This window comes from Macaca mulatta, chromosome 2, assembly GCF_049350105.2.
Source record: "Macaca mulatta isolate MMU2019108-1 chromosome 2, T2T-MMU8v2.0, whole genome shotgun sequence".
NCBI classification, from domain to species: Eukaryota; Metazoa; Chordata; class Mammalia; order Primates; family Cercopithecidae; genus Macaca; species Macaca mulatta.
This window is the reverse complement of record NC_133407.1, coordinates 117,369,631-117,393,060: the sequence shown is the minus strand read 5'-3', so window position 1 is coordinate 117,393,060 and position 23,430 is coordinate 117,369,631. Positions and strand designations below refer to the sequence as shown.

The following is a 23,430-nucleotide window of genomic DNA, read 5'->3' as shown; positions in this document are numbered from 1 at the left end:
AACGTGACCCTCACAGCCCACCATGCCTGGCTTTTGCCTGAAACTTCTTAGGATAGAGCTGGAAAGTGCCACCTGGTGAAGTGAGATCCAGCTGTCTGGGTGGATATCGGAGTCCATAGGCTGAGCAGAGATGGTTCTCAGTGAGGTTCTCGCTGCCAGTTGACAGTGAAATCATAGCTGCCATTTACATTTTGGGAGATTATGAAAAACATAAGATTAAAGAAACTAAATATATTATTCCTGTGGACACAAAATGTGTATTTTTCAGGTGGGGAGGGAATAAAAAAGGAAAAACATTTCATCTTAAAACTTCCCTAAGACAAAGGAAAACAAAAAACCATGCTCTACAACTTCAAATTTTTCTTGCAAAGAAAAATTTAATATTCGATGAGAGGTTGAACCAGGCTTAAAGCAGACAGATATTAGGAAGTGGTGCAGCCTGTAAAAACGCCAGTTTGTAAGTACTGACTTTGGAAAAGATCATCGCCTCTACCAGACACTTAGGGTCCTGGTCTGGCGATTTTGGCCTGATGTGAAGCCACACAGTAAGACCAAGACCCGACGGAGAGAGAGACAGAGTCCAAGATAATGTTGACAGTGGTGTAGCCCTTTAGGAGAAATGGTGCTCCCTGCAGCTGGTATTAGGTTACCATTGGCACTGAAGGAACCAGGAGGATAAGAGAGAATATCCATAATTTCAGAGCTGCCCTGGCACAGTACCTGCCCCGTCGGAGGCTCTCACTGGCAAATGCCAGCTCTATGCAAGGAGAGCTCCCAAATATAACAAAATTATTACACAGTTTTATTCTGAAGAACATTTTGTATTTTAATAAAAAAGGATTTATGTCAGGAAAGAGTCATTTACAAACCTTGAAGTGTTTTTGCCTGGATCAGAGTAAGAATGTCTTAAGAAGAGGTTTGTAAGGTCTTCATAACAAAGTGGTGTTATTTACAAAAAAAAAAAAAAAAAAAATCCATTAACAGGTTGTGTATATACTATTAAAAATCCTGGACCAAAATTGCTACCTATCTTTTTGATTGCAGGGAATCCCTGCCAAGGTAACTTGACAGTCGGCATAATTCTGTTGACAGAAAAGGAAGCCTTGACGGTTCTAATTATCCAAAAGTGGGTTTTCATCAGGACATACAGTCAGAGTGTGAGTGCATTCTAATGAAAACTTCAGCCCTCATTCAGTTGCATATAAAAGCCCTCAAAGAGAACACACAGTACAGCAGTTTTGTAAAAGGCAACAATACGATTTGTACAGACCCCGACATTCCAATCCTATAGATCACCATGTTTTTCCTCTGTCCCCCCCACCCCAGCACCCCTCATTTCTTAAGCAGCACCACCAGTCCCCAGAGGACAAGAGCTGCTGTACCCCATCCACTTATGCACTTCTGCACCAGTGATGCAAAAAATGCCCTGGGTGGGCAGCAGAGAAAACCATAACTATGGATACCCAAGGGGCAGAACAGCCGGCTGGACCTGCTCTGTAATTCACTTACCAGAGGGTGGTTCAAGTCAAACAAAACCAAAGACAGTTGCAACGCATGGTGGATCCAAAGGTACGGTATCAAAATCATGGAACTCTTGCCCAAAGAAAAGACTGCAAATAGTCATCTGGTATATCTTGTGGAAAGATAGGTTTATAGTGACTCAAAATATTTTAGAAAAATTTCTGTAGTGTCAAGTTCTTTCAAACTTAAAATTTTACCCCCAGAGGATTTTCACGGAATAAATGAGAATTGGCTCTATTTCTTCTACTTCTGGATAGCCCGAGTAAAAATACTAGTAATTTCTAGATTTCAGTGGGGAACTACAATTATTAGGACCCATGGATATTGCTGCAGTTCAAATACGGTACAGTAATTACAAAATATAGACCATCTCTTTACAAATACAAATTATAGTATATTACAAGTCATGTACAGTAAATCTATAATTTTAAACAAACTAGTGTATCTAAGTTGACCTGGTTGCGAGTGCATTATTATTCCAGTTTACAGTTGCCCTTTAGCGTGACAGTCAGAAACCGACCATCGGAGTGAGATTCTCTTGTGTAAACTGGAGTGACGTCACAGAAAACCTTATTTGTAAGGTCCCATTGCCCTCACAATGATCGCTGGTAGCTGGGTTCTGACGCACTGTATTTCAGAACAGCTAAACAGGAACCAGGATGCAGTGTATTTGGGGGAAAGGGTTTAAAAATGGATATGTTGCGCCCAGTGACTGATATGCTAGACCGATGGCTGAGGTAATGACACAGGTGTGATGATCGTCATCACCTTTAACTTTCCCCTGCACCCCGCCGCCGTGCCTTCAGGTGGGTGGGCCTGGTGCCCTGGTACATGGGAGATGCAGACTCCACAGTAGTGCCCATCTGGACAATGGGGCAGGGCGGGTCTGGCCGCCTCACCCATCCTCTGTGAGAGGGCGGGGCCTGTTTCCTGCAGCTGGGGCCGAGCTCATGGTGCTCTGCCAGGCTCAACCACTTGGGACCTGTTCCTACCAGGTTTATGGCTTTCTTGAGGCATGACATCTCTTATACAAAAGTCTAATTGAATATTACTCCCAACTAGTGCCTAAACTTTCCTAACTATGAGGCACTTTTCCCCTGGCCCTCCTGTGCCCCACCTGAGGCCAGAGCCAGTCTGCCCCTCGCTGGGGGCTACAAGGTGGTGATGCATATCATTTCATCCGCCAGGTCCTCTTCATCCCTCCCAGGGTCTGGCTCTTCGTCGCTGTAGCCAGGACCAAAGTCCTGTAGCTCATAGTCCTGCCGGTGTGAGAGGGGGCCCACATCCCCGTTGGCTCGGGGACACACGTTCCCATTAAGCAGGGTGCTGGCTGCACTCTCCATCTCGTCGATGGTGAGGTCACAGGCATCAGCGATTTCATGTTTTGTTGCTGACACAAATTTTGGGTCCCTTGCATAGCGTCCCAAGCCTTCAGATATCAGGACCTGTACAGGAAAGAGGGATGGATGGCATGGGGGTGTTATAAGGCTTTGCAGGGCAGGGGGATGACAGAAAACTCCAGTGCTAACTGCACCGTGTGCTTTGGGGATGCAGCTCAATCATGTTTTCTAGACCTCATACATAATAACTAATGTAAATGGCTTTGAAAATGTCCCGGAGCTAAAAAACTACACATGGTCCAACAAGAGTGAAACCCACTGGGGAAAGACATTTAGTATAAACTAGAAACATATGCTGGAACAGCACCTATAATGCCAGCACAGCTCATTTATGAGAATCAATGGTGGTGACCAGTTTTTGTTTGTGTGTGTGTGTGTGTGTGTGTGTGTGTGTTTTGAGATGGAGTCTCCCTCTATCACCCAGGTTGGAGTGCAGTGGTGTGATCTCGGCTCACTGCAGCCTCCACTTCCCAGGTTCAAGTGATTCTCCTGCTGCAGCCTCCCAAGTAGCTGGGGTTACAGGCATACACCACCATGTCAGGGTAATTTTTGTATTTTTAGTGGAGATGGGGTTTCACCAAGTTTGCCAGGCTGGTCTTGAACTCCTGACCTCAGGTGATCCACCCACCTCGGCCTCCGAAAGTGCTGAGATTACAGGCATGAGCCACCACACCCAGTGGTGGTGACCAGTTTTTACTCATGCTTCAGGTACATTCCTGCTGCTCAGAAGTGTCCGATTGAGGCAGCCTGGCTCACAGCCTGGCCGCCCTCCCACCACTGCCCTTCCTGCTGTTGCCCTTCCTGCTGCTGCAGTTGCACCTCTGCTGCTCCTGGTGCTTCCTGCCCACCATGGCCAAGAGCCATACTCACTGCCTCCACCAAGCTGTCTGCGCTCCTCTGCTTGTCGCTGTTTTTGTTCCGGAAGCTGCTGGGGACGGTCAGGCTGGCTGGTGTGAAAGTCCGGTAGGAGATGTCGGGCTCGTCTGTGTACCAGGAACTTCGGTGCAGGGATGGCAGGCTGCCGTTCATCTGGTCCAGGGCCTCTGACTGCTCCACTTGGATCAGGGGGGTGTAGCACGGTGTCCAGTCCCGGTAGGGAGGGGTTGCTGGAGGGGTGGCCCATGACCGGGTCGAGTGACTCGGTGAGTACTTCTGGGCTTTACTTGAATCTAGGCCAGCAACTGCCATGATCTGAGGAGAGAGAGGAGCGTTGGGAGACCAGAGGTTCTCAGAGGTCCGGGCCTCAAACCTCCTGCACACAGACCAAGCACGGGCGCTGCGTTCTCCAGGGGCAGTCCAGGCAAAGACTTGGAAGAGACATGGGTACACTGAATGAATGGGCAGTGACGACTTGGTTTTCTAGCAGACTTTTTCTTTTACCCCGAATCTATAATGTATTTCCTATGGCTTTTCCCAAGGAGTTATCAGTTGCTAATTCATGAAATTGCTTCAGAATGAAGAAGAATCAGGGAAGCCCAACAAGCCGTGGGTGTGAACACACCACCCAGTTCATGCTGGGTTTAAATACCGAAGTACCTTCAGGGGAAACTACCACTTCCTAGCACTTACAGGAAAACATAGCTGGTTCTCTTTGCTCTGGAATAATGCATCCTAGAGCTGGCATTTTGCATGTGCTAAAGCACTGTGTACAAGCCCGGTCCTACAATCCCACCACGGCAGATGCACCTTAGGGTTCACTCTGCAGAGAAGGACGGGGAACCCAGTCTGTAAACAGCACAGGTCCATGCCCACCACCCCATCGTGCACGAATGAATAGCACCTCTGATGTCATATTTTCAGAAAGAAAAAGCGCCATATTCTTATCCTCGAGGGAAAGCCCTGGTGAGTGGGCTCTGGCCCCACCCTCCTGCCTGTGCAGCCGCCCTCAATATGGGCAAATTGTCCTCCCCAGACTGCTCCCTTGGTAGGCAGGGGAGGTGAAGCCCGCATAGTGCCCACACGGCCCTGCCCACGGAGGGACCCATACACTTAACGAAGGAAGCACTTTAGAGAAAATGAAGGGCTGCACCGACTGTTCAGAGTCAGCCAAGTGGCCCCCGCCCCCTGAGCTCAGATCACATCAGGCTCCGTATTCAATGCCCGGAAGAGGTGGTGGGGGTCGCAGGGAGGCACCTGGGTAGAGAGGCCAGCGTTGGCAGCTGGCTCGGATTCCAATGCCAGCGGTCGCTTGCTTGTGTGAGCTTGGGCAGAATGGGGCTCATGGCGACAGCTATTTGGCAGGATTGTTACAAAGATTAACCAGACTGTAGGTGAAGATTCTCTCCTTCCCTCCTGGTGCTTAAGGCCAAAGAGAAGGGAGAGACCTGATGGTGGGTCCTATGTGGGGTGCCCCTGGGCATGGGGGCGAGACCAGGTGGGCCACTCACCTGTTGCTGCATGAGATGCAGAGGCAGGGCCGTGCGGTGGGGGAAGGTGGGAGATGAAGGGACCTCCTCCTGGCTGCTCTGCCGGCGCAGGCACTCGAAGTTGAAGGAGGATCTGCGGTGGGCTGGGAAAGCAAAGGGCATCATGCAACTGTGAAGCAGGTTCTCTGCTGGGACACTGTCTCTCAGTCAGGGTGGTCCCGGACGCTCAGCAAGGAGCCCAGGAAGAAGCAAGTGGTTTGTCCGAGAGAAAGATTAGGTAGTGAGGTCTCCAAACTTTAGGAGGAGAGGATGAAGGCAGAAGCCCCAGTGAGGGATGTTTTTAAAAGTACGAACTTACTACCTTTAAATGTTCGCCTGTTCTCAGGAGGAGGAGCGAAGGCAGCCCCTAGGGCAACTGATCCGAGTCAGAAGCCCTGGCCCTGCATACTGTGGGGTGCACACAGGACTTCAGTGCAAGAACCCAAGTCCTGCCAGAACCCCACGACACTTCCCACTGTCACCTTCCAGATACCCTAAGTGTCCCCAGGGGCTGACATATCTTGCTGGGGCTCCTGTGTTTACACGTGTTTTAAAGGGAGGGACTAACTGCACTGATCAGCTTAATAAGCAAATTTTTTTGTTGTTGGGAAAGATTCAGCTTCTCTAGCACTGAAGACAAACAAGGACAACCCTACCTTTAAGAAAACGCTTGTCCTGCCAACAGCTCTTCCGACAGAGGCTCACACACAGCCTGACAAGACCATCCACGGCTCCCAGCTGCACAGGGCACCAGGCCCAGGAGATCAGTCTGAATTCTGGGGCCCTAAGACACAGCCAGCAGCCTCCTCCCAGAAACCTCCTACCCTTGCAGGGGTCTCCGTCGAGAGCACACCTACTTTACAAGGCATTTTTATGGCTCTTATCTTGACTGCTGCTTTTCTCAGGTCACAGGGCCTTTCTCAGCCCTGGCAAAACTCCACAGGCCCCTCATTCCTCTATTGGAAAGCCCAGGGCCTAGCCAGGAGAGGATTCCCAGGCACACTGGGGCTGCACACACAGACTGGGCTGAGTCCTTGGCTAGGCACTGCCCAGGAGAGAGGAACGAGACAGCCAGTCCTGGTCTCTCGGGCCCGGTGTGCACTGTGGGGCCTCCTTGTTCAGTTGCCTACATGGAACACACACGGCTGCCTCATCAGAAAGCCTGCCCTCCACGCACCACCCAGGGGCCAACTGTGCTGTGGAGCACGGGTTTCCAGATCTAATGGCAGGGCGGGGGCTGGGAAAGGAGAGCAGCAGTCCCTCTCCCGCATGCGGTGCTTTTCCATGTCTAAAATGCTCCATGGATCCCCACCGTCCCTGTGCTCTGCACAACACTCTCTGGAGGAGGAGGGAATCCCCATGCAGCTGAGAACACAGGCGGAGGAGTGAAATGTTCTCCCTGTCCAAGGTCTGAGCTGCGGGGCAGCAAAGCAAAACCACCTCACGAATCACGAGCACAGCCACTCCTACCCACTCAGCTCCTCTCTGGCACTGTGGCCGGTGGGATTCATGTGCTTGCTGGCTTGGCCAGGTAGGAAACAGACAAAGGCCAAGGCCCGAGGAAGGCAGTGGAACTCACAAGGGCGAGGGCCTCCACCCGGCCTCACCTGCATCTGTTTCATCTAGTATTTATGGAAACAGAGTGACTTCATTTAGCAGCCTGTGTTTTGGGCTGAGGAATTAAATATTAACCATGGAAATGGGTCTGGTCACATTCCCCAGTGGGGCTGTGACAGCTGGAGTGAGGCAGAGGGCCCTGGGCACCTCCCAGCGGTGCTTTATAGTATATGCAGTTGGCAGACTCAGAAGCCAATGTGTCACGGCTATTTTTGGTTACTGATTAGAGTCCTCTTCAAAAATATGCTTGATTCCTCAGAAATTCCAGAAATGGATAGTCCTTAATCGTCATCAAAATGCCCACATGTTCAAAATGAAGCTGTTCAGCCAGGAGCTGGAAGGGGCCAGGGCTGCACCCCTTCCCCCAGCTGGAGTTCCTCGCTCAGGATGACCCAGATCCTCCAGCTCCTGCCACCCACTGCTGCAGAGGGAAAGTAGGTGGGAGCAGCCAGCCCCAGCTCCAGCCCCTCTAGGCGGGATGGGTTTCCTGGCCCCAGAGTGAAGGGGACCAACAAGTCCAAAACCTGCCCCGTGAACAGAGGGCACTGACAGACCTGACACAAAGATGAGGGAGGAGGAGGGAAAGTGAGGGAGGAGGAGGGAAAGTGAGGGAGGAGGAGGGAAAGTGAGAGAGGAGGAGGGAAGGCGAGGAAGGGGAGGAGGGGGGAAGAGAGAGGAGGGGGAGGGGGAGGAGGGAAGATGAGGGAGGAGGAGGGGGGAAAATGAAGGAGGAGGAGGGAAGATGAGGGAGGAGGAGGAAGGATGAGGGAGGAGGATGGAAGATGAGGGAGGAGGAGGAAAGATGAGGGAGGAGGACAGAAGATGAGGGAGGAGGAGGGAACATGAGGGAGGAGGGAGGAGGAGGGAAAAGGAGGAGGTGGAGGGAAGATGAGGGAGGAGGAAGATAAGAGAAGAGGAGGAGGAGGAGGGAAGATGAGGGAGGAGGGAAGATGAGGGAGGAGGAGGAGGGAAGATGAGGGAGGGAGGAGGAGGGAAGATGGAGGGAGGAGGAGAGAAGATGAGAGAGGGAGGAGGAGGGAAGATGAGGGAGGAGGAGGAGGGAAGATGAGGGAGGAGGAGGAGGGAAGATGGGAGAGGAGGAGGGAAGATGAGGGAGGAGGGAGGAGGAGGAGGGAAGAGAAGGAGGGAAGATGAGGGAGAAGGAGGAGGAGGGAAGATGAGGGAGAAGGAGGAGGGGGGAAGATGAGGGAGGAGAAGGAGGGAAGATGAGGGAGGAGGATAAGGTCTGGAGGGGCCTGAGGACAGATGGACACCAGAATGTCCAGGTGGCCCTCAGAGGCATGGGGTTTTGCAAGACGGGCCTGGGGCACAGCTGACTCTGCACTTGAGCCCACTCTTCCCCTTTGGGGGCTCAGTCACCCCATCACAGAGTGGAGCAGGGCTGACAACAGCAAAAGCATGTGTGTGGTTTGCCTACCTCTCAGGATGGTCCCAGGTTCAAAGACAATGCTATGTATGCAAAACACCCCTCACCAGATGTGCATGTGCAATCTCAGGGCCCCACAGCCTCTCTCTTCTCGAAGAGAGTCAAGCACGGCGCTGAAGAGGCTGGAGATCTATCACGTAGGATGTGGATGAGAAAGAAAGGAAAGCAGACACACTCTCTGACCCGGGGCTGGTCTTGAGGACTAAGGGTCCTCACCTGGCAGCACACATCCATCACCCGCCCCCAGAGCGGGGGTGGGGGAGAGGCACACTGTTCCCCAGGAGGTTCCACCCAAAACAAAAAATCTGGCCTCACATGCTGGGGTGGGAGGTAGTAGGCGTCTCCTTGGAGATCTCCGTGAATCATAGCAAATGGGCGAGTCATCGTCCTCCAAGAATCCTTGGGGGTGATGGTAGCCTCGGGGCCTCTCAAAGTCCACGTTTCTGCCTGGGTATCTGCTGTAGTAGCCATAGTTTTGCCTGGAGGTCAGAGAAGAGGGCAGTAAAGTTCTAGGTAACAAGCTCTGTCACTCAACCCTGCCAGACTGACATCCATGCTCCTCTCCCCACCTCCTCCCTTGGACACAGTAGGACTGGCTGAGGACAAGGCTGGCTTCAGTTTCATGGAAGATTCCAGATGGAGAGCAAGGGCCATTACAGGAAGGTTGGGGACTGGAGGCCTGTGCTGAAGGATGTGCTGGCAGTTTTGATCCCTCAGCTCCAGGGCAAACGTGGATTGCAGATGTCCTGTGAGCCAGTCTCTCACCCACTCATTTCCTCCCTGAGAGCCCCTCTCCTGAGCGCCTTCCCTCTGCCAGGAACTGGGCACCAGGGACACCAAGATGCATGAAGCATGAGCCCCACCCTCAATGGGCTTAGAAAATGCCACGAGCACAGAGAAATCGAATGCAAGCTGGAAAAAGCCAGTGCTGGAAGAGAGGAACTCATATGGTTCCATGAGGTTTTCTTTCTGGGGGGTGGGAGAGGGATTTCAATTCCAGTCATGGAAACAAAAAGCAAGGCCCTAGAGCAGACCCTCGAGAGGGGGGATGAGGCCAGCAGATGGAGTGAGGGCATCCAAGCAGGCGCCAGTGTGAACAAAAGCCCTAGAGAAGGGAACACAAGTTCCTTTGGCTCAGAGTCAGTGGTTTCAGAAGTCAGGCATTTGAAGGAGACACAGGGAAGAGCCTCGGGAGCAGAGGGCGGAGGGTGATTTTCATCCGCCTGCTACGCCTCCTAAAGCAGAGTGCTCATTCTAATTACAAACATTCTTTCTGCAGGACAGAAGCCAGACGGACCCCTCTGCTGAGTGACCCCTTGTTTCTTCATCTCCCCAAGAGACCCCTTGAAGTGACAGGAGGCAGGTGCTGTGCATGAGGACCTGGCCGAGCTCCAGGCTGGCCGAGCCGCTGTGCACACAGAGCCCTGGGGCCACCAGAGCTCCAAGTGTTAATTCAGCAAAAACTGATCTCTCCAAAGACAGGGGGTGGTGGAAAGGCACTAACCCAGCCATGAAGCAGGCCCAGCTCCCATTTCCCAAGCTGTCACTAAAAAGCCTCAGAGGCCCCTAGTGGAAATAAGCAACAGGTCTGAAAGAATAGTCCCCACCCTGCCTCTCTGTGGTTCTCTTTCTCCAGCTCCACTCTCCCTCTGGCCTGGAGTTTCTGCTCCCGTTTTGCTTTTTTAGGGGAAGCCCAGTGCAGCTGCCGGTGGCCCTGGCTTCCTGAGCAGGCAGAGCACCAGGGCAGGGTGGCCTCCTGCTCTCCACAGGAGCCAGAGCAGCTCACCTGCTCCAGGTGGGCGAGCTGTCATCCTCATAGCACTCCTCGCTACTGAAATACTCCTGCTCCCCGAAGCAGCGGGGGTCCCTGAAATAGCCATGTATCTCTGGGTCTTCCCGGCAAATAGTTGGGAGCTGTTCATCTCCTGAGTCGGACCTGCAGGCGGGAGAGAGGATCTGAGAACCTGGGCAGGCGGCAGATAATTCCTGCTGCAGCCGCACCTCTGCATGTGGCCAGCAACCCTGCCTGGGTGCTCCTCGCTTCTCCCAGCATGCACCTGCCTCAGGCAGCACTGGACTGCTCAGGCTTCTGGCAACGGCAATGTGTGTCTGTCTGTGTGTGTGGTGTGCCTGCATGCCAGGATAGGGTCTCTCTCAGCGCCCTGCACAATGTTGGTGTCAAACCATTGTGTCCAGAGGCCTTGGAGCCAAAGGAATAGGTGCAATTCGGAGAACAGAACAAAAAAATGGACCTACGATGCTGCAAACAGTGGTCGGCGGCCCCGGGAAAAAGACCTGGGTTCCCAGGGCATCTGCTCTGATCCTTCCCTCTCCTTCTAGTCCCCCAGCTCCAGCCTAGTGTGACTTCAAAACCTGGAACAAAGGAGCTTCCTGGCCACCGACCTCTGCTATATCAAATCAGGAAGGTCACGTGAGTTCTGGATACAGTGCCACAGGGGAAACTGTCACAGAACATGTCCACCATGTTTCCACAGGCTGCCCTGCCTCAGGAATGTGGTAAGTCTCCCTGAAACCCGGCTCACGCTGGCTTCAGTCCTCAGAAAAGGCCTTGGCTAAGTCAATCCTCTCTCCAAAGGAAGGATGGTGCTTCCTCCGACTTCTCCACTTTTTTGCACCCAGCTCGGGCCCACATGGCTCCCGACTTCACTTGATAACATGACACCGGAAGACCTATCCTCCCCTGGCCCCCAACAAAATGAGCATTCCAACCACGATGCAACTCAGGTCAATATGCGTGGAGTGGAATATACTACACATATCTCGAGGGCTTCAGGGAAAATGACAAGATCCCATTCCTGACCTTCGGGAGGTTTGGGTCATGCTGCAAAGCATCCACAAGAAGCCTGACTCCAGAGAGCAGCTGCAGCTGCCAGCCACACAGGCTGAGGCCTCCATAAGTGCACAATGGATGCTCCTAATGCCATTGTGAGGCCTGCAGGAGCCAGCCCATGGGGTGTACCTTGTGTGTGGACACCAGTCCTTGGATGGCAACAGTCGACAGAGATATGGATCTGAAGGTGCCTTTGCTTAGAAGCAACAACCTCTGACCTCTGAGTCCCCAGCCATGAATTATGATAACCTTTAACAGGCTGGCCTAAAGAAGTGTTTCTCATTCTTCAGCACTCAGAGAGGCCAGATGGTAACATACCATCACAGTATTTAACACGAAAACAGGTAATGAGCACATACCTAATGTAAGTTTCATAATAGCGGGTTCTATCCAGGAAAGGCATAACATGGGAAGGAGGGAGAAGATAAAAGTTAATTTCCAACCAAATTTACAATGCAAACATCAGGCTACCTCCTAGAGAAGGGGTTAGCAAATTATGATTTGCCATCCACATGGGGGCTGCCACCCGGGCTTCTATGACCCATGGGCTATAAACAGTTTTCATAGTTATAAAGGATTGAAAAAAATAAAAAAAAAATCCCAAGACAAAAACTATCTCATCATATGTAAATATATGAAGTTCAAATTTCAGTGATCATAAGGGAAATTTTACCGGGACACAGCCACACACCATTCACTTACATATTTCACACTGCAGCGGCAGAGCTGAGAAGCTGCAAGACTGTATGGTCCTCAAAGCCTAAAATATTGACTCACTGACCCTTTAGAGAAACAATTCACCAACCCCTGTCGCACAGTATGTGAGCACAACTGAGAGGCGGGTTTGTGGCTGCTGTTTTAAGGCCCCTCGGCGCCCCCATACAGGACGTAGGATGGCACGTGGCCCTTATCCTTTAGGTTCATCACGTGGAGAGTGTCAGAGGCGGCAATGACCTGGGGGGCACTCACAGATCCTGACACAAACGCCTACGGGGAACCTCCTCCATGCTCCAGAGCACAAAGGACAGACCCGCCTTGCTCCTTGGGACTAGAGGCAACACGGGTGGACACCACACGAGCAAGTGCAAACACACCGTCAAGGTTACCTTTTCACACTGGACCTTCTCTGAGGCTCCCGGTCATGCTTGTGGGAAGAATGATGCCCATTTTCAGACACATGCTCAAGGTTCCCAATGCTGGGCCGCTTTCCATGGGCAGCTTTGGACATATTGGCATTATTGAGATTGGCATTTGTTGAGGTGGGAACTTGCTTTCCTATGGAATTATGGTTATGATGGTTATGACACACCGAATTTCCTGCTGGAGGAAACAGCGGTTTCTCAGTATCACTTGCAGGTGGAATTGAAGGCCTTTGGACATGCAGGGGACGGTGGGTGGTATTGGTCTGCTGAAGGGAATCTCTCCTATCACTATTAACATGATTGACATGGTTTCCAAGCAGGGCACCATTTCTCTGCAAAATAATGGGAGACAACACCAGGTAATTTAACAAGTATTTGATGCAGACTAGCTATGTTAGGTAACTTTTTCTACATGAAAAACAAATTCTAGGCAAGTTCCGTAGGATCCCTGTAGAACAATCTGAGTGTCTTAATGATCAGGGTGAATGTGACTGTGTGGCAGTTGGTCCCCCCGAGATGAGGAAGGTTACCGATTTCCTGAGCTGGGGAGCAAGCTGTCGGCTGTCACTCGAGTGTGCTCTTCCGGTTGCTCCAAGTTGGGGTGACTTATACCCAGCTGGGCTGGCTGGTGGCCCCAAGGTTGGGCATGGTCTCTGGGCTGGGGGACTGAAAGCCAGCTGGTGGATCAAAGAGCTGGCCCCATAAGGAGAAGGGTAGTGTGGGCAGCTGCCAGAAGGACCCAGGACCAGGATGCTCGTCCACATGGCCAGTGGCTGTGGCCGAGCTCCTCAGAAGCAGGCACTGAGGGGAAGGTGGATAAACTCAGGGAAAGAGCTGGCCTGGCCCTAGAAGAGGTGCTGATGCATGGGGAGGGTCTGTAGGCAGGGGAGGGTGTGGTCTGAAAGCCCCTCTAGACCCTGGGGCTGGGCTGCATTCTCCAGACTCTTCCGTGGATCATTAACTGCCCAAACTGGAGTCCTGCCCTGCTATTTCCAGGTGGCCAGTGTGTAGCTAGGCGTGGAATAATTACTTTGAACACATCATCTTCTTCTTCTCGTTTTGTTTCCTCAGGCTCGTCATCTTGCAAATCACACGATATAGCACGCCGGATTTCTGGCCCAATGTCATGCAGTGTCCTTAATCCCGCCTAGATCAATGGAAATGGCAGAACAGGTTAGACCACACATGGGCCCTGGGGCCAGCCTGGGTCCTGGCTTTGCTCCTTCCTGATTCAGCGGTGGGGAGGAAGGCTTCCCCAAAAGCCAATCCAGGGCACTGACTGATGTCACTGAAGGCAGTCTAAGGGTTGCTGGTATGGTCAGGCATCCAGATGGTCAAGAAGGTCCTAGGTAGGATGCCTGAGGCCTGCAACCCAGTAACTTCCTTTGCAAATACCCCCACTTCCAAGGAACACTGCCTGGTTACTACTGCTAGGGTCTGCCAAGCCAAGAGCTTATGTCCCTGTCTCAATGACAGTCTTCAGTAGGCTCACCTACAAGAGCCCAATCTCTCCAAGCCCAGAGCAGGGCAAGGAGCACAGCCTGGCCGATCTAAAGGGAGGGTGATATGGACTTCCTGGCTGCATCTAGGATGAGGAAGCCTAGGTGTAGGTGCCAGAGGCACAGGCAGACCAATCAGCCCTCGGGCCACTGGTTCTGCTAAAAAGCCATGGAACGAGTGAGTGACACAACACACTGCAACCACCAGCACACTCGGACCACGACGGAGCAGACTGACACGCACACAGACCCGGCCACCATGGTCATCGGGATACCCTGGCCTGTAGCCTGCGTGCAGGCTGAGAACTCACCAACAGGGGGTCCGCTTTTTGAAGATCACAACAAACTGAAAGTGGCTCATCAGCCTTTGCAGACAGTGCAAGACCCACCAGAAGACCCCACGGGGAGACCCCTCCGGGCCCCTCACAGACACTCTGCATCTCCCCTGGGGCCCTCACAGCTGCCTTCCTCACTGCGGTCCCTGCTATGTTGGGACAGGGCCCAGGAGAAGCCCTTCAATTGTTCACAGCTTCATTAGGGAAGCATTCCAAGATGCTTATGCACGGTGCATGGAGGAAGGGTCTGCTCCAGCTCTGAGAGAATTATGTTTTGACCACCAATTTGAAGAAAAACAGTATGCCGAGTTAAAGACTAATAGGGACTGCATGGCAACTTTAACCTTTTCCACCGAAAGACCTGCAACTGAAGAAGGCATGTCCTCTCTGCCCTGGGTCTAGGGTCCTATATCCAGGCAGCCCCTCCTCACTCACTGGCAGTCTGCCTACAGCTCCGTAGCCATAAAGGCCTAGAGAACAGCTAAGACACTGACTGTGCAGCAAATGCTTCAACTTCAGGGTGGTTTGTAAAGGAAAACTGGGCTAAGTGGTGGGTCCTCAGGGGAGGAGACCGCTTCCCTGTCCTTCCTCCACAACACCTGGTAGCATGTGGGCAGCTGTGGCAAGGACAGAGAGGCATGATGACCATCCCTGAGACATACACGTGGTAAAAGAGATACCCAGCAGTGCTTCAGGGAGGAGGAGGGGACGGTGGCCGCAGTCTGGCCAGATCCATCAGGGCTGGGTCTCACTGGTCTGGGGATGCTCAAAACTGGTCCTGTGCAGTTGCCAATGCCAGTGCTGGTGATGTTAATTTAGAATGTAAAGTCACACAGGAACTTCCTGAGATGCCCTTATAAAAACAGCCTGGTGCATAAAAGCACCCAGCCTTTGAGACAATTCTGCTAAAAACGGTGCCAGGTTGGGTTTGATTTGAGCCAATCTGTGAAGACAGAGCAGCAGATCTTTCCATTTAGTGAATTCTGAAGGTGAAAGAAGAGCCGGGAACGGAAGCTTTAAGCTTCCTGGCTAGGAATGCTGAGATCTTATAGGGGACAGACAGTCATGTCCCACATCAAACCAAGACAGTTCTTGGGGTGGTCAGTGAGGCTGCTTCTCGCTCTCCTGTCCCTCTGATCACAGGCTCAGGATGCATGTGTGTATGCTTGTGCATACACGTACATGCATTCACACACACACACACACACACACACACACACACACACACACACACACTCTTTTCCCTCTCTCAGGATCCCTGAATTCAGCACATCTGAGCCTGGGAGGTCATTTGGTTCTGAGGTGGACCCACCTGCCATTCTCATGGAAACATCAAGAAGGTAACTGCAATGTTATGTTGGTAAAAGCTCTTACACAGCACAGCTGCAGGAATGTGAAGAAAGGTCATACCCAGCAGTACTCAACAGCCTGCATTTCATTCATTCAGAGCTTCCTAGGGTAAATTATTGAGGGATGATGAGCTAAGCAAGGGTTTCACTTCTGATTTTGGATCAACTGGGAAGAAAAGTCTGTTACATATCTAAGGCTCCCAAACAAAAAGACAAGGTTTGAGACACTTGCTGCTGCTTCCACAAAATAAACATAGGTTATAATGCACTCAAGTCAACACCCCCAAGTAAATTTGGTACATTAATCCATATTACAAGGCAGTAAAGGCCAGGAATGCTCCCAAGTTTAAACAACATATAATCCTATTTACTGTCATTCAACTGATTGGACTAGGTCTGATTAAAAGAAATAGAAAACTATTTATTTGGATAATTTTTAACATCATCCTCTGTTGACGGGTTGACATTTCACTGAAATACACATATAACATAATTGCATAATAGAAACAAAAACTGTCTCCAGCACATCTTCAGTGATACACAAGATTAGGATTCAGTCGACAAGATAGTGCAATGAACAGACATGGGACAGAGAATTTGTTTGCAACATAAATCATGGAGAAGGTTGAAAGGTGGCCCAAGTTGCCACTTCCAAAGACAAATAATGACAACATATTTATTAAAGAGACATTAGAGGAGGAGAGAAAGCATCGCTCTTCCCAGACACAGAAGCAGAGTCAGAAATCATGATTATATTCTGCTTGTTCCAGGCAAGGAAAAACACACCTCGTAAGAGTCAGGGACTGACTCTACTTTTTCACATGTCATCTGGGGAGGGCCAGGTCAGGCTGTCCCCCACAACTGGGAGTGAGGGAAACAGATGTTCCCAAACTAGAAGTGACATGAAGCTTAAGCACAGCACCCTGAATTTATTACATATCACAAAACATGGTAATGAAGTTTTTCTAGCACACATATCAAGCTAAAAGGTAGCTTAGGCTGCTCCCAAAATTCCATAGGCACAAGTTCCAGTCCCCAGAAATACAGAAAACTATCTTAGACTCTTGAAAAAATTACTTTTCCACAGCCCTAAAAAAAAGAACATTTTTTTTCCTTGGGATAAACACTTTACAATCAGTAAAATTATCTATTCTTTCATATTTCATATCTGTGTCTACCTCTATCAGCAAAATACTATTTTAATTTGAAAAGTGGTCATTAGCACTAAACCAACACAATTAAAGCCATATAAAGTCATTCCATTAACATCACAGCAGGAATATGGTTTTGAAGAAACACAGAATTGCTATAAAATATAAACATTATTGACTTATTTTAAGATGTCCAATCTTATAAAATATTAAACAGAATCAAGACTAGTTTCTGGTTGATTTTAAAATGCTAGATGTTATCATAAATATTTTTTTAAAAAGAAATGTTGGCGCTTTGCCTGTAGACTGCTGCTTAAAATTTTAGACACCATTTAGTTGGAATTTCATAGATACTCTATTGAATGATTAAGTTACCAAAAAAACTAAAATGTCTCTAAACACTTCCGAATAGCATAACATGATGATATTTTGACATCAAATATGAACACCCATTTACCTTCCTTTCTCCTGCCCACTTTTAGGGTTAAGTTTCTCCTGCCTAGATGCATTTGCAATGCTTTTGCTGCCTGTGTCCCTAAGCTAGCTCTATCAGACACACCAGCCATCTGCCAGCTCTCACAGCGCCACAGCAAGCATGCACAAGTGCCTGCAGCCCTGTCCTGGACCTACGCTGTAGCAGTGGAGATAAGAGATGCACGTCTCTAGTCGGGACCGGGCCAGGCCATTCATCTTCAGGATACAAGCGCCAGGCTTTCAGACTCCAGCCAAAGAACCCTGCCTGGCAGAGCCTGTTCCCCATCACAGGCAGGCTGCACTCAGCCTAGGCTGGCCCTGTACACAGTCATCTCGCTGGTGACAAGTTCTGGTTAACCCTTTAGCAGGAGTCAGTCTATACCCAATGAGAGGGGACCTTTTTAGACTAGTTCCATTAGAAAACAGAATGAGATTAAGTTCTTATGGAATAAACCTGCTCATCTGCAAGCTGCTGTCCGCCTCCTCAGCACATCACACATGCACACCCCTTATTTTAACACCACTCTCCTCCAGGGAAAATGTGATGGTGGCTTTTGTGTCCCTTGTGAATGGTCCTTGTGTCAGATATAAAGGGTTGGAATCCTGGCACTCTGTTAGTAATCCACAGTGATTCCCTCACTGAAAAGTCAGGGGTAACATGACCCCCACAAGCTCCCATAGGGGTTCCACTATTCCCATCACTTGGAAAGATAAAGGAAACTTTAAAGAAATTACCCAAAATATGACCTTTGCCTGCACACAATGTGAGAGCTCTCTGTTTCAGTTCCACCTTGATTCTTGGTGCAATCAAGAATCTGATTCTGTTGTAATTTTAACAACCGAATCAGAAAGTCTTGCCAGTTTCCTGATAATAGAGCATTCTGTAAAATTCAGGCTTAGCAGAAGCTGTAAATCACAACTTCTATTCTGATAGCATCTTTATACCAGTCATTGTGAGGTTACATACGAATATTCCACTAGATTCCAGGAGGAAGGGAGAGCAAAGGTTATTCCCATGTGGTTAAATTATGTGCCCAAATGAGTCAAAGGCTCAATGAGGACTCTTGGCCTCTAAGCCTGTTCTTCCTGTGACACTGGGCTGCCTCACCTCTCCCAAACTCTCCACCTCGACCACCACCCAGGCAAAGTCACTGCACCTACTGGGAAAGAGTGCTGGATTGGAGTCTGAATCACACACTTACTCACCTATCGTCACGACTGTGGGGTGCCACCTGATCAAGGCTAACCCTCTTTTGACTACCCTAGCAGAGCTCTTATATTCCTAAGTCAGCATGGAGACGACAAATGATCACAAGCTATCCCTGAAACGGATCCTGTTTGGCACACATCCTTGGTCCCAATTGTGCACTTAGGGGAGTTGACTTTTAAAACCACTTTCCATCCTGCCCTGACTCAGACCATCACACCTGCAGATCAGCACAGGCAGCAAGACTCGGCCATGCTAGACGAAGGAGGGCATAGCAGCTCCATGCCTTGGGGGAGTGGGCTGAGACTGGGAAGGGGCTGGAGGGGGAGACCGGTTCCAGTTAGGGCAGTGCCGCTGCACAGGAGCCTCTTTAACAAGGGAGATGATTAAAAGGCTCCAGCACCGTCTGCCTTTAGGGGAACCTGGTAGCATTCCCCCAAAGCAGCAGTTCCCAGGTGTGTTCCAGGGACCTTGGGGCATCCCAAGACACTGTCAGGGGTCCATGAGGTCACTGTGATTTGCATAATATAAGGATGTTCTTTGCCTTGAACACTCTCATCCTCTCATGAGAGCACAGTGAGGTTTTCAAAGGCTGCCTGATGTGTGATGTCATCACCCTGGCGTCTTTGTGCTTGCATATTCTTGTTTTAAAAACTGCTTAGTTTTAATTTCTAAGACAGTAAATATTGACACACAAGGGTCTTCAATAATGTAGAGTACAAAAGGGTCCAAAGACCAAAAAGTTTGATATCTGCTGACCAATGTATCCTCCAACAGGCACTACTACTGTTTCTTCAGATGCAGACTTTTTACCCCATCTAGGATTCCCGCTATTCTGTGGACCTTTCTCCATTCTTGGAAGAAATGGCCTTCCTATGGCTTCTCTGAGCCAACCTTTGGGACTTCTCAATGGGTTGCCTTCAGCATGCTTTAGAATGATGTGCCCTTCCAAGTTCCCAAACAGCTGTGTCCCTTAGGTCTAAGAGGTGCCAAGGAGAATGAACTCACCTGGGTTTCTACCCACCCTGGAACTGTTATTAAGTCTTAGCCAGCTCCTTCACACAGATCATCTAATCATGACACAACTGGGCTGCCAGAGGACACTAGGTGCATGGTACTAAATAACAAGCCACGATAATTACCACCTTTTACTACTATGTCACATCACTTCACTTCTTTTCAGCAACTCTTTCTTCTCAAAGACTTCTGAACATAATTATTATTTTCAAAGAAGCGAGATCTCCTCACTTTCTGAAAGAGTATAGAATGTAGTACCCAATAGTCCAGTGGATTAATTTTTAATTGGGTTGTTCCACATGTAAGCTAGTCGAGAAGAGCCTGATGTCCAATCTTACCTTTGCTTCCCTAGGATGTATACTGGCCTGCCTCTCATCTTCTATCCAGGAGCTGAAGAGTTTAGCCTATGGATGCTGGTGTTGGGGGTGTCAAGTTTGCTGTGTGTGTCTGTGAAGATTCTAAATAATGAACTTGAGTCGTCTCTCACAACTTTCTCTACACTAGAAGCTACACTTCTCTGCCAAGGCTTTAAGAGAAATGACAGAGGTGTCTCTGCCGTTTGATGCCAATCAAGTTTCAGGAAGCCTTCTTTCCCTTTTGAGTTGAAGCTGGAAGCGGCCTTCCTGATTCCTGGCTGTCTTTTCTAAGCCGGCCTTGCTACCAACCTTAGCCAATGCCGTTCCCCAGCAAAACAGCCAGGCCCAAGTAGAGAAAATGCTCTTGTTCCATTTACATCACTCCCTAACTCCCATCTAGAAAGTGGTCACTTGTCAGTTTTTACTTATTTGAAGAGCGTGGAGAAGGCACGTGGAAACGCCGCCCACTTGAATCACTTGGGGCCTTTCTGCCGAGGCCTGAGTGTATGGAATCTTGGACCTAGAAGGTGGGTCACACTGGCCCTCTGAGACAGGGTGACACATACAGGTGGTAGGCACATGCCATCCTTCAGCACTGAATCAACTCAACATCGGGTGGGTCAAAGACAGAGGGACTGTCTGTCTGAGGGCAGATCAGCTTCTCACCAGCACCCACAGGGTGGACCAGCTTCCCTTTCAGGGATGATACATCACATTCCTCATAAATTCTTATAACTTAATATACCCAGGCGCTGCCCAATCAGAGCAGAAGTGGGCCTTTGGACCACAGCAGGGTCCTGGAGGCTCCCTGCAATGTCAGGCTCTAGACCTGTAGTTGCTGAGTCACAGAGCAGTCTCAGGAGGGGTGGGGCTGCTGGCAGTGGGGAAGGAGACTCAGGTGCTAGGGTGACAGCTGTTGATACCAGGTGCAGCTGTGCTTCGACATCTTGACAAGTGGCCTGGCCACACTGGAGTGTTCCTGGCTTTCCACCCCATCCCCTACATCACCATGTGGTGCAGCATGAAGCAGTCAAACCTGCCCTCGGGCCCTATGGACTGTGCTGTGAGAACCCACACCACCTAATGTGAGCTCCTGGATGTTAACTAGTCTGCACACTTACACACATGGGGGCAGAGTCGGGAGCTAGACCCATTTCCATAATGAGGACAGCAGGTCCACTGAAGTCCAGGTAGGTCAGACCTCTTGGTACAGTGAGCACTGCAGCCAAGGGCAAATGTCATAGGCACAAAAGACATCACTGGAAAAGATCCTGAGGCTGGGATTGACCCTGTCAGTCACGCCTAGGACAAGCTTGCAGAAAGCATACTTCCCACTGGGGACATTGCTCTCACCCTCTGCCTAGCCTTTGGGACTCTTGCCCTCCCAGGATGCTTGGAAGAGTATCCACTTCTACAGGAATAGGGTCCCCCCCGAATCTGCTGTCTCTCTCTTCCCCTGTCTCCGCAGGCCCCACATGCATACACACGCACTCGCACACACACACAGCTTCCAGCCTGTACATATCAGGGCAGGTTAAAGGGGCTCATAAGCCCTTCTTTTCTCTACACACTTCAGAGACTTCAATTTTTTAGATTCTTCTGCATGACCTCTGCACTATGGCTACTTTTGAATGTTGATCTTAAAATCCCAACTGGCCACTTGGGGTGTCTTGGGCTCAGTGTCAGATGTACAGACTCCAACCACCATTTGGAATCAGCTGAGAATTCCAAACCAGACACCCTCATCAACCAACACCTTGGGCAAAAATCTGCTATTCTTAAGATGTGAAAATGCAACCTGCAGAGTTACCTTTGTTGACATCTTTGTGCACTGCCTAGATATCTTTAAAAGGGGGGAGTTCTCCTTCTCAATGGGTAAGTATGGTACAGAACAGAAAAGAGATCAAAGGAAAACAAGACTTTCTTAAAGTTCTGGTAGTAAACAGGCATATGATATTATTATTGTTGTAGTCTTAATAATAAGCAATTATACGTTCAAAGTGCTTTACAATCACTTAGCTATTCCTCACAACAGCCCTGTGAGGTAGGTCGACATTATTAACCCCATTTTACAGATGGGGGAAACTGAGGCACAGAGAGGTTAAGTGTCTTGCCCAAGGTCACGCAGCAAGTGAAAGCTGAAACTGGGACTAGAACCCAGGTTCCCTGACTCCCAGTGTCCTTGAAACTAGACCACACTGCTTCCAAAGAGGCATCCCCAGACTGGCTCTGACCACGAATTAAAGACGGACAATGTTAGATGAGGTTTGGGTGTGGTGGTGTTTCCTGTGGACACGTTAAGATGGAACCTGAGGTGTTGCCTGGATTGAGTTTGGCATGCGGGGTGTATGTGTTAGTTTCAATGGGTGTATCTGAGCTTCCTGGCCTGTCCACTTCTCACTGCATTCTGGACTGGGTCACTGCAGAGAGCAGGGCCGGACGCTCAGGAGGTCATGGTGGACTGGTATACAAAAGGAACTCTGTCAGCTCAGCGCCGAGGGGCCTGCCAGTCTTTGGGAGTTCGGGCAAACTAGGGATGCAGGACTTTGGAATGGAGTCAGATGCCCACCTTAGGCAGGTCTGCTTAATCTTTTTATTTTTATTTTTATTTTTTTGTTTTACTGGCCAGCATCAGGAAGTTGTGTTCATTTCATTTCTCTGTGGGGCAGCTGCCCCCCTCCTTTGCTCTCTCTCACTCTTTCCCTTTCTCTGAGTCTCTGCTTGGAAGGGAAAACTGTTAAGACTTGTACGATCCCTTTCACGAAAAAGAACCACCGTGAGCAACGTCCGCGACAGGCAGCCCTGGCTCCGCAGATGAGCCACGGCCCCGCTTCCACCTTCCGGAGGAGTGCTTTGCTTGGAAGGGGTCTCCCTGGGGCCTTGGGTCTGCTTTTTCCTGCATTTCTTCCGAAATGCTGTTTCAGTAGAAATAAGCCCACTTGAGACTTTTCCCTTTCAAGGCCTTAGCCACAAACGCCTTCCGACTAACCAGCTTGGTGCCGTAGCTCAGGCAGAAAATTCTAAAGCATCCGTTCAAGCATCTGAAACAAACGAATCAGCCAGTGAAATCTCATCTGTTAGCATCTGTTCTCCTCTTAGATTAAAAAAAGAAAAAAATTTAAAAAGAGCCTCTTGATGGCTTCAGGTAGAATCATGCTTTAAAAAAATAACAAAACAAAACTCCACTCCTTTTTAGACTAAGGTGACCAGGCAACAGGTGTTTTAATCTTCTACAGATTAAATCTCTGTGGAGAATCCCATTTTCTTCTGTCTTTATGCATCAAGCCTCCCTAAGAAGACCACATGGGGCACATCAGGGGCTGAGAGTCCTTTGTTTCTTACATACCACCCACATCTCCCCTCAACCACCTGCATCACGAACTGGTGGCTTGGGCACAGGCTTTACAATTATTCAACCTAACAACCTAATTCTTTATAGCTAGAAATAATGGTCTCCTCCTTAAACCAAACTTCCAAACAGGCAAAAGGACTATCCCTCCAAAGCTTTCCTACGATGGGGATGGAAAGGCTCCCAGCTGGGATGAGTGGGGGACATAGTGTCCTCGGATTCCACTGGAGTGCGTGTCTTTTGCAGAAAGGAAATTCTTGAATGTTAAAAGAAAGAGAAATGAACAAAACTTTTCCCACTTAGGGGTCTT

The 23,430-nt window shown here is 49.8% G+C and overlaps 1 protein-coding gene across 5 annotated transcripts in view; it reads right to left on the bottom strand.

Annotated features, from left to right (window-relative positions):
* Nucleotides 1-357: 357 nt before the first annotated feature.
* CACNA1D (calcium voltage-gated channel subunit alpha1 D) overlaps nt 358-23,430 on the bottom strand; it is a 327,158-nt gene continuing 304,085 nt past the window's right edge. For 4 of the 5 annotated variants that reach the window (XM_028844237.2, XM_028844248.2, XM_028844244.2 and 1 more), the window contains 8 exons: nt 13,414-13,530; nt 12,348-12,715; nt 11,601-11,627; nt 10,177-10,326; nt 8,706-8,869; nt 5,309-5,430; nt 3,792-4,112; nt 358-2,966 (listed from right to left, as the gene is read on the bottom strand). In XM_028844237.2, coding sequence (XP_028700070.1) covers nt 2,673-2,966; nt 3,792-4,112; nt 5,309-5,430; nt 8,706-8,869; nt 10,177-10,326; nt 11,601-11,627; nt 12,348-12,715; nt 13,414-13,530 — 1,563 coding nt within the window. In that variant the 3' untranslated portion in view covers nt 358-2,672. The remainder of the gene's footprint in view (nt 2,967-3,791; nt 4,113-5,308; nt 5,431-8,705; nt 8,870-10,176; nt 10,327-11,600; nt 11,628-12,347; nt 12,716-13,413; nt 13,531-23,430) is intronic. The other variant, XM_028844250.2, reaches the window with a different exon arrangement.